This window comes from Carassius auratus, unplaced genomic scaffold (assembly GCF_003368295.1).
Source record: "Carassius auratus strain Wakin unplaced genomic scaffold, ASM336829v1 scaf_tig00215912, whole genome shotgun sequence".
Classification (NCBI taxonomy): Eukaryota; Metazoa; Chordata; class Actinopteri; order Cypriniformes; family Cyprinidae; genus Carassius; species Carassius auratus.
The window spans coordinates 1,388,818-1,400,977 of NW_020528306.1; the positions used below are offsets into that span (position 1 = coordinate 1,388,818).

General features: G+C 34.0%; 1 protein-coding gene across 1 annotated transcript; it reads right to left on the minus strand.

The window, feature by feature from the left end:
• Positions 1–750: 750 nt before the first annotated feature.
• Positions 751–2,045, minus strand: LOC113096378 (small nuclear ribonucleoprotein Sm D3-like). Its single transcript, XM_026261758.1, has 4 exons — positions 1,894–2,045; positions 1,494–1,640; positions 1,088–1,280; positions 751–930 (listed from the first exon to the last, which is right to left on the minus strand). Exons 2-4 carry the CDS (start codon positions 1,617–1,619, stop codon positions 863–865), a joined length of 387 nt encoding a protein of 128 aa, XP_026117543.1. The 5' UTR covers positions 1,620–1,640; positions 1,894–2,045; the 3' UTR covers positions 751–862.
• Positions 2,046–12,160: the final 10,115 nt, after the last annotated feature.

Consider the following 12,160-nt stretch of genomic DNA (forward strand, 5'->3'; position numbering starts at 1 on the left):
TCCTCTGCTGCACTAGCAGGTCTGTATAATCACAGACTATATTAATATTTACTTAAATTGTGCAAAGGGCTTTTTAAGACACTCACTCTGGAATGATGGTATTATTTTCAAGCAGACTCCGTGTCTGCACCTCACAAGTTTTGATCTTATCGGAGTACTAGCCCTTATCAATGTCTGCATTAAATATCTCTGCTTTTGATTAACACGATGTTAACGGATTCATCGTACAGTAAGCGTTAATCATTCCAACACGATCTTAAGTTGAATCATATAAACATCTACAAGGTATACATTCACTATGGAACTTGGATGAAAGTTAAACAAACTCAGTATGGTAAACAACTCAAATAAAATGTGGCTTAATAATTGAGCTTTAGATGGATTATATACAATGATTTCCATTAAACTGCAGGCCCTCATACTACAAAGAAGAAAATCATATATGGAAATGTTGTTCTGTATTACAAACACCCTCGCATTAGATTTTTGTAATTTGATGCCAAGTTAAAATAATACAAAGTATAGTGTTATAATGTACACGCATAAAAAAAAAATACAAACAAATTTGTATTTATGCCTCTGGTGACACTCGTCATCACAGTCTTGTGAAAAGGGACCATTATTGAAGAAAATACATTAAAATTTCCTCACTGCATTAATTTCACTGTAGTGTCTTGATACTTGACAGCTCATCTAGTAGGGCTGATATATACAGAGTTGTAACCAGAAGAAAAAAAACTACTCACAGAATTAGGAAAAATAGCAAAATCACCCATTTATTTCCCAAAGCATAAAATGAACATTATAAAATGAAGCAGACCAAAATTATTATAAAATTAAGGAGAAAAAGGTTTCCACAAAACTAGCGCCTTTTCTGGAACACGTTCCCTCGTCCTGGTCCTCCCCCACGGCCACGGCCTCTGGCAGCCACTGCAAAAACAATCATGACAACTTAAATTTGATCACGGTTCTCATATATATATATATATATATATATATATATATATATATATATATATATATATATATATATATATATATATATCTATGTTAGATGTGGAGTCTAGAGTATAGAGGGTGTATATACCTTGGGCTTTGAGAATAGCCGCTTTTCCTCGACCGGCACCAGCGGCCTGATTTTTGTTCTTCATACTCTTTAACATAGGAGCATTTTTCAGCATGTCTGGAAGGATGAGGAACCTGATCTTACTGCCACGAATATACACCAGCTCCAGCTGAGATACACGGCCGTCCCTGTATGTGACTGTGATGTTTGCCATCTGGAGGACAATTTAGAGATAAAAAAAAAGATTAACAAATATTTTCCAACAAGAGTCAGGGGGGTAGTTTTGTACAAATCATGTTACAAAACATTTATATCTATGAAATCGAATGCAAGAATTGATAACGGAAAACCGATCAAATTAAGTTTCTATCAGCGGGAAATATAGCAGTTCAGAAGAGGAGCAGAAGATTAGTTTGGACAGTAGCACCTGGCAATTCATGTTGTCCTCAGCCTCGATCAGTTTGCCCCTGTAAACCTCCCCGCTGGTGGTCTCACAGGTGACGATGTGTCCCTCTGCTTCATGAAGGACTTTGATGGGCACACCGATGGACATCTTCACTAGCTATCTGTCAACCTTCAGAGAGTGAGGATAAGACACCACAGAGAAATAGAAATAACTTAGACAAAGGACTTTAAGAGGAGGCGCAAACTAATTGAAGTTGTATGAATGAAACAGATTTGACAGATCTTAATGCTAGTTTGTCGCAAACAAGCAAAATAAAAACACACACATAAATAGAGGTAATAATTTAACTATGAATCCACAAATAATCCCAGACAGACGCGAGCCAGTTACACCTTTTTCAAAGAAATGAATAAAAACTCACCCAAACGTGCTCCGAACGTCCACAAACAGTTCTGTCTTCCTCGTTCAACAGAATTTCCGGTAATTTTATTCTACCGCAGACACGTACTGCCACCTACCGGACTGAATGACACATCATCACACCTTACAAGCATAGCAAATAAAATAACCCATTTAATCACAAATGTAATAATAATCTGGTTTGTTTTTTTTTTTTTATAAAATATTGAATAAAAAAAAATTACGATTTTTTTTTAGAAATAAAATACTTGTCTCAATACTTTACTCATCTTGGGGGGGGGGGGGGTAATTAAATGGGTTTATTAGTTATAATTATTTGTATTTTGTTTAATTTGAGATGCCTATATAACTTGTTAGTATATATATATATATATATATATATATATATATATATATATATATATATATATATATATATATATATATATATATATATATATATATATATATATATATATATATATAACAAGTATAAATATAGCTGCAAGCAGCGATGGCGGGCTCAAGCCGTCAGTGCAACACCACCCCGGTGGCATCGGGAAAACTGTGCCCAGCGGGCATAAGCATTTACAGTAACCCTCTTGCAATCAAATTTTAAGGGATATGGCAGTTAAAGGGTTAATCCGACCCGTCTAGACTTTGAAATCACATACACAGAACAATATATATAACTTTAGTAACACTTTATTTTAATATATATAAAAAATGTATAAGTTGTGCATCGTAGCCGACACCTAAATGAACACATTACAATTGGTTTATGACTGCAAGTCTTTCTCCTCAAATGCTATTGAGCTTCAAATTTGCTTTTGAGCAAATAACCCATGTGAAAAAGTAGCATAATTTACATATGACTTACAGTTTGTTTTAATAAATATCAAACATTCAATTTAATGGTGCATTATAGCTGTCACCTAGATGAACAATTACAGTTGTTTTTATGACTGTAAGTCATTCTCTTCAAATGCTACTGACGTTAGAAAAGTGTATAACAATATTACATGAAACTTTAGAGACGGTCCCTAAATTTGAGACTCTCGAATGTCCAATGTCAAGCCAACTTTATGCCTGTTTTTGTTTTGTTTTTTACTTTATTTTTCTTTTCTCTGTGCCGGATTGCTGATATCTTTTACCCGGGCATAGATGTCCATCCATCAATTACGAACATTCATCCGCAAATGTCCGAGCGGTCGCGAGCGCGGATGGGAGAATGGCGCATGTTTTATTTTTTTTTTAGCTACTGGGATGGTGCCCCCTCTGGGAGTTGGTGCCCTACGAAGACTGCGTATTCTGCATATAGGGAGCGGCGGTACTATCTGGAAAATATATTCCTCAAACCGTCGTACAAGAGGAGGTGATGCTAGTACTTCAAGAATCTCTCAAAACCTATCTGTTCATAAAGCCTATATATAAAGTCTTAATATAGTATTCCACAATATGTTGTGCTATTCTAATATTATTGTGTTTTTTTACTGACATTGTTATTTGCTGTTATTTTTTGTTTTAATATTGTTACTGTTGTTACTTGTTGTACGGTGACCTTGAGTGGTTTGAAAGGCGCCTTAAATAAAATGCATTATTATTATTATTATTAGCTGTACACTTGATAAAAAAAATAAATATAAACTTATGCAATTGTATATATATATATATATATATATATATATATATATATATATATAGTGTACAGTTTTCTTTTATTGCATCTTGAAATAAATGTTTCTGAGTTCTGTGTTTGTTTGTTTTTTTTTTTTTGTTTTTTTTAGGAAGATTACAGCCTTTAATCTCCTCAAAATAAATATGCATATAAACCATGAACAATTTAATTATAGCTGTATTTATAAAATGCTTACTAATGACTATTAATTTTGGGAGTAGGCTAGCAACAGTTGATGTTGAGGCCTAAGATATTTCTTAAGCTGTAATGATGAAAAAACAACAACAACACAAAATTGCTTTTTTTTCTGCTGGTGATTAAAGAGATGATTAAGTCTCCCTCCCTCTCTCTCTCTCTCGCTCTCTCTCTCTCTCTGACACCAAGCCCATCCCCTCTCCCACACATTCACACAAACTCAGCACACACACTTAACACACACACACTTAACACACAAACACACACACACATACACAGACATTACCCAGAGGGACAGAGTGACATCAGATGTATGGTAGTTTTTTTTAATTTTCTATCATCCATATAGTGTTGTATAGTCATGAAACTATGCATATTTCCTCAGAATGACTTGTCTTCTATGTGTACATTTTGTTGAAGTGTTTAGAAGCTGCACTTAAAAAAATAAAAGACATTTACTGGTTCCCTTTTTACTGTTATTTCAAAAAATCACCATGACAAAACCATTCAAGCTATCCAAAACTAATTCGCACCTGTTCTGTAAGATAAATTCTTTAAACAGTGGTAAAAGAGGATGTGGTGCTGATCCTTCAAGAGTCACTCCAAACTTATCTGTCCATAAAGCCTATAAAGAATTATTCTTAATACACAGTATTTCACAATACTTCAGCATATTATTCTAATTAAGTGAGGGTCATTTTATCAGTAAAATACATATTATTTTTCTTTGAAAGATTTCTATAAATGATTTAAATCATACTTGTTTCTACAATAATTATTTAAAAGTAATCATATATCGCCATCTGGTGGCCATTATTGGTACTAACAATTGCAAGCTTGATTTATATGTTATGATAGTTTTAATTTTAAGCTGGCTCTTGAAAATGATAAAGCTATGAAACTTGCTGTGCTTCTTTCAAATGATGACTTCTACGTATATAAAAAATTATGAAGAGTTGGAATGAAGAATGTTAAAGATATAGTAAAATAACTATTGTATTTTTTTTATGTTACTTTAATAAATCGATATGGCCACACCATTTAAGGTATCCTTAACCCATTCACAATTTAACATCTTCAGTATATTGGCATCATGTTGAAAAAGTTTGGTGTGAACTACTTGTGTCTTCTTGGAGGAGTATGATTCATTTACAGGCTGAGTTTATCATAAATCCACAATAAAATTTCTGAGTTCTGTATCAATCTGTGTTGTTGTTTTTTTATTTTTATTTTTTTATTTTTCATAGGAAGATAACTGACCCTTTACTCTCCTTTTTAATAAATGTGCTTATAAACCAAGAACAAGCTATTTATAGCTGTATTTATAAGCTGCTTACTACTGACTATTAATATTGGGACAAGGCTTTATAAAGCATGAACTGACTATTTACTAATGAGTGCAGTTATTATAAAGTGTTACCAATGCATTTACTAATGTTAACAAATTAGACATTATTTTACAGTGTTATAAAATTCTTTAATGACTTACAAGCATTTGTGAAAGTTCTGCTTGCATTACAGCTTAGTCTTCATCTGTGAGCTGAACAGTTTTACTGTTACATCCATGAGATTATGTAAATTAAGATAAATGTCATGTCACAGGATGGAATAGGTCAGTATCAAATGAGATTTAAATTATTATTTGCAGCACAAATAAGTATTTTTAGAATTTTGTTTTTAATTCCTGAAACTGTCAGAAAAGGATAAGGCCTAAGAGATTTCTTAAGCTGTAATGAAAACAGCAATGTTAGCAAAAGCAACAAAAAATAACAATTTAAAATATTTTTTTTTTTTCTGGTGATTAAAGAGATGATTAAGTCTCTCTCTCTCTCTCTCTTTCTCTCTCTCATTGTGTCTGCCACTCAGCTCATGCCCATCCCCCATTCACAGACACACACACACACACACACACATGCACTCAGTCAGCACACATACATTCCTCAAACAGAGGGACAGAGTGAGTTGAGATGTCTGACAGTTTTTTAATTTTCTTTTAATCATACAGTGTTGTAAAGTCATGAAACTATGCATATGTCCTCAGAATGATTTGATCTCTGTATGATTTTTTTTTTTTTAAAGTGTTTGGAAGCTGCAATTTAAAAATACAAGACAATTAATGATTCCCTTTTTACTGTCATTTCAAAAAATCACCACGACAAAACCGTTCAAGCTAACCAAAATCCGTTCGCAATTTAAGTTCCTCAATGTTTTTTCAACATGTAGACAAAGTTTGGTGAGTATAGTGAACATTTCCTGTGAGGAGTATGCATTAAATCAAAGCTCAATTTAAATATTCAAATCAAAATAGCCGACTTCCTGTTGGTCGTAGCTGATGACTGTGAATTAGAAAGTTGTCCGTCTTGAAAAGAACAATTTATGTACCAAGTTTGGTGTCTGTAGCTAAAACTAACCCCCCCACTTTTGACAAAAGGTGGCGCTATAGAGTGCCTCCTTCACGCCCTTTTAAAAGCTTTTGCCATTGTCTAGCTATCACTAATACTGATATGTGTTTTGAGTTTCATGTAAATCTGAGCTTGTTGTCTGCCTCAAACTCACCATAACAGAACATTCAAGTTTGACACGTTGCCATGGCAACACAATATCAGATATCAATATCCCCACAACAGATTTACATCGGCCATGTTTTGTCATTATTCTGATGAAGTTTTAAGTAAATAGAGTAAAAATAAGATGCTGAATTCAAAGCATTTGGAAAATGACACACTTCCTGCTGCCAGTTGGTGGCGCTATAATGTTGACTCTTAATAGTCACATATATGCGATCGGTATCATACAACGAACAAACCAATGAAGTTTGATCAAACTCAGGCAATGTATGTGGATGTTATTAGACATTTCCTGTTTCTCATTTCTCGCCATAATTTCAACGCCTCGCCACGGGCAAACCGTTCGAGATATCAAAAATCCCCTCGCAATTTTCCATCCCCAATGTCTTGAGATCATGTTGACCGAGTTTGGTGGCAATCAAGTAAAAGACCTATGACAAGTATATCAAATTCCAGAGCATGCTTTTTATAAACAGCCCTAAATAGCTGACTTCCTGTTGGGCGGAGCCTATGACATAGAGTGCGAAAGTTGTTCGGCTCAATGAGATCTATAAGTGTACTGAGTTTCATATAAATACATGAAAGTGTGTGTGAGCTATGGTTCAAGATTTCTGACTGTGTTCCAGGGGGCGCTGTAGAGCCCCTGTGCCACGCCCGGGTCCCAGTCTCTGTGGCGTCCTGATGGCCGCAGATTCCAATGTGTGTGCCAATTTTCAAGAGTTTTTGAGCATGTTAAGGCCTCCAAAAAACCCCGGAAGGTTTAATAAAAAATAAAAAAAATAATAATAAGAAGAAATATAGCTGCAAGCAGCGATGGCGGGCTCAAGCCACCAATGCCATCGCCACCCCGGTGGCATCAGGTAAACTGTGCCCAGCGGGCACATGCATTCACAATATCCCTCTGGCAGTGAGGTTTTAAAGGATATGGCAGTTAAAGGGTTAATCCGAATCTTAATCCGAAGACTTTAAAATCACATTCACAGAACAATATATATAACTTTAGTGACACTTTACAATAATATTTCATTTCTAAACATTATGTTAACATGAACAATATTTATATAGCATTCATTCATGTCAGTTAATATTCCAAACTTAAACATTAAAACATTGTTTTATTGTGATTTTTTTCCAAGCACATTTTACCAATTCCAAACCATATCAATCTTAAGTATGGAAGCATATGGGTAGCATTATTCAATTTGGGATGTAATATGCAAAATGACAATGCAATATGTAAAATGGCAATGCATTTCTGTATTTACATTTACATTTTCCAATACATCTGTGCAACGTTTGGTGCAAAATGAAAATGAAAATTAAATTACATAATTTTCATTTGCCATTTACTACACCAGTTTTAATATGTAAAATGAATATTAATTTTAACGCTTTATAAGTTGCAAAATTAAAATGAAAATGTATTACAGAAATGATTAGATATGTCTAACATGTTAAAGCAAAAACTGTGGCAAAATGATCATTTAAATGCTATTTTTCTTAATTGCATTAACACTCACAGTCAAGACACTTACGATTGCATTTTCATTCGGTGTCCCGCAATGAATGTAGCAAAACTCAATGTGCACATTGAAAATGCATTCCGAGCCGATCACGTGTCCCCGCCCTCGCGCCACGTCAATCATTGTGTGAACAAGGCGGGGCTTACAGACGGTCAGAGACTCAAGTCTCAAGAAGAGGATTCAATCAAGTGAGACAACATGGACAAGACAGTTGGTCCGTGTATGTTTTGATCATTTCGGTTTATGGCTTCAATATTTCATTCGGACTTGTGGGCGGAGCTGAAACGCTGCTTTCATCTGATTGGTCGAATCGGATCGGTTTTCATCTGACAGCCTTCAGCTGAAATGTCTGAAACTACACTCACTGTTAATTAGCATAATATTTGAATCAGATATAGCTGGGCACATAATTCGTGCTGCTGAGACCTGCAAATTATTTCTAGGTTGTAGTATTGTATGAATATTGTCCCACTGATAAAAACAGTGCAAATAGTTCTGTCCCTTTGGATAACAGTAAAGTGGAAATAAATATAGTTAAATTTATGAAATAAAATTAAATAGGATTTTTTGGGAAGGTAAGTCTGGCCAGTTATACAAGCAACACGAGTCGGACGAGTCTAAAGATATGAGCTGAATTGGGTGAAACTGGTGTAGTAAATGGCAAATGAAAATTATGTAATTTAATTTTCATTTTCATTTTGCACCAAACGTTGCACAAATGTATTGGAAAATGTAAATGTAAATACAGAAATGCATTGCCATTTTACATATTGCATTGTCATTTTGCATATTACATCCCAAATTGAATAATGCTACCCATATGCTTCCATACTTAATAACTACCATTATTTTTTATTTAATCATTTATGATTGCTATACAATAGTCCAGGAAAGCTGGAAGAGAAAAACTCCTTATTTTCATGTGTGCAGAATTATTGGGCATGTTTTCTTTTACAGATGAAATGCGCTAAAAAAAGAGTTTTAACTCTGTAAAGCCTGTGAGAAATATCAAACACAAATGCAATACAGAAATTGATAAGTTTTGGCCATTGTACAAAAAATGCTGACTGGGTCATGAGGTCAGAAAAGAAGAAGAAAAAAACAGGTCAAGAAGAACTGACAAAAAGAATTGCAAAATAATTAGGAATTAATGTGAAGATTAATTTTTAGTCAATTCTGCAAGACAGACTTTCAGGAAAGGAGGTGGAATAAAAAAGAGCTCCTAAATCTTAATCCCGGATTCTGGAAGATATATTCCTCAAACCATCGGACAAGAGGAGGTGGTGCTGGTCCTTCACGAGTCACTCTAATCTGTTCATAAAGCCTATATATAAAGTCTTAATATATAGTATTTCACAATACTTCATGGTATTCTAATTAAATAATTTTTTTGAATCTTAGATCTCTCAGAACCTGACACAGAGTAATTCTGGAGACTCCAGGAAAGTGGCAGTTCTGTAAAATGTTGGCGCTGGAGACTAAATGCTCCCTGATAGTTTCACACCTAATTCACTTACACACACACACACACACACACATTACCCACAGTGACAGAGGGACAGAGTTACATCAGATGTTTGATAGTTTTTTAATTTTCTATCATCCATATAGTGTTGTATAGTCATGAAACTATGCATATTTCCTCAGAATGACTTGTCTTCTATGTGTACATTTTTTTGAAGTGTTTAGAAGCTGCACTTTAAAAAAATAAAAAGACATTTACTGGTTTCTTTTTTACTGTTATTTCAATAAATCACCACGACAAAACCATTCAAGCTATCCAAAATTCATTCGCACCTGTTCTGTAAGATAAATTCTTTAAACAGTGGTAAAAGAGGATGTGGTGCTGAACCTTCAAGAGTCACTCAAAACTTATCTGTCCATAAAGCCTATAAAGAATTATTTCTTAATATACAGTTCACAATACTTCAGCTTGTTATTCTAATTAAGTGAGGGTCATTTTATCAGTAAATACATAAAATTCATATTATTTTTCTTTGAAAGATTTCTATAAATTATTTAAATTATACTCGTTTCTACAATAATTATTTAAAAGTAATCCTATAGCTCCATCTGGTGGCCATTATTGGTACTAAGAATTGCAAGCTTGATTTATAAGTTATGATAGTTTTAATTTTATGCTGGCTCTTGAAAATGATAAAGCTATGAAACTTACTGTGCTTCCTTCAAATGATGACTTCTACATATATAAAAAATTATGAAGAGTTGAAATGAAAAATTTTAAAGATATCGTAAAATAACTATTGTATTTTTTTATGTTACTTTAATAAATCGCTATGGCCACACCATTTAAGGTATCCTAAACCCATTCGCAATTTAACATCTTCAGTATATTAGCATCATGTTGAAAAAGTTTGGTGTGAACTACTTATGTCTTCTCGGAGGAGTATGAATTCATTTTTACATGCTGATTTTATCATAAATCCACAATAAAATTTCTGAGTTCTGTATCAATCTGTGTTGTTGTTTGTTTATTTTTTATTTTTTATTTTTTTTCATAGGAAGATAACTGAAAAGATTACTCTCCTTTTTAATAAATGTGCTTATAAACCAAGAACAAGCTATTTATAGCTGTATTAATAAACTGCTTACTACTGACTATTAATATTGGGACAAGGCTTTATAAAGCATAAACTGACTATTTACTAATGAGTGCAGTTATTATAAAGTGTTACCAATGCATTTACTAATGTTAACAAATTAGACATTATTTTACAGTGTTATTAAATCCTTTAATGACTTATAAGCATTTGTGAAAGAAGCTTAGTCTTCATCTGTGAACTGAACAGTTTTACTGTTACATCCATGAGATTTTAAAAATGTAGATACATGTCATGTCACAGGATGGAATAGGTCAGTATCAAATTAGTTGAAATTATTATTTGCAGCACAAATAAGTATTTTTAGAATTTTGTTTTTAATTCCTGAAACTGTCAGAAAAGGATAAGGCCTAAGAGATTTCTTAAGCTGTAATGAAAACAGCAATGTTAGCAACAGCAACAAAAAATAACAATTTAAAATACATTTTTTTTCTGGTGATTAAAGAGATGATTAAGTCTCTCTCTCTCTCTCATTGTGTCTGCCACTCAGCTCATGCCCATCCCCCACTCACACACACACACTCACACACACACATGCACTCAGTCAGCACACATACATTGCTCAAACAGAGGGACAGAGTGAGTTGAGATGTCTGACAGTTTTTTTTTATTTTCTTTTAATCATACAGTGTTGTAAGGTCATGAAACTATGCATATGTCCTCAGAATGATTTGATCTCTGTATGATTTTTTTTAAGTGTTTGGAAGCTGCAATTTAAAAATACAAGACACTTAATGATTCCCTTTTTACTGTCATTTCAAAAAATCACCACGACAAAACGGTTCAAGCTAACCAAAATCCGTTCGCAATTTAAGTTCCTCAATGTTTTTTCAACATGTAGACAAAGTTTGGTGAGTATAGTGAACATTTCCTCTGAGGAGAATGCATTAAATCAGAGCTCAATTTAAATATTCAAATCAAAATAGTCGACTTCCTGTTGGTCGTAGCTGATGACTGTGAATTAGAAAGTTGTCCGTCTTTATAAGAACAATTTATGTACCAAGTTTGGTGTCTGTAGCTAAAATTAAACCCCCCACTTTTGACAAAAGGTGGCGCTATAGCATGCCTCCTTCACGCCCTTTTAAAAGCTTTTCCCATTGTCTAGCTATCACTAATACTGATATGTGTTTTTAGTTTCATGTAAATCTGAGGTTGGTGTCTGCCTCAAACTCATCATAACAGAACATTCAAGTTTGACACGTTGCCATGGCAACGCCATATCAGATATCAATATCCCCACAACAGATTTACATCGGCCGTGTTTTGTCATTATTCTGATGAAGTTTTAAGTAAATCGAGTAAAAATAAGATGCTGAATTCAAAACATTTTGAAAATGACTCACTTCCTGCTGCCAGTTGGTGGCGCTATAACGTTGACTCTTAATAGTCACATATATACGATCGGTATCATACAACGAACAAACCAATGAAGTTTGATAAAATTCAGGAAATGTATGTGGATGTTATTAGACATTTCCTGTTTCTCATTTCTCGCCATAATTTCCACGCCTCGCTACGGGCAAACCGTTCAAGATATCAAAAATCCCCTCGCAATTTTTCGTCCCCAATGTCTTGAGATCATGTTCACCGAGTTTCGTGGCGAACGGGTTGAAAACCTCAGAGGAGTATTTCAAATTCCAGAGCATGCTTTTTTTAAACAGCCCTGAATAGCTGACTTCCTGTTGGGCGGAGCCTATGACATAAA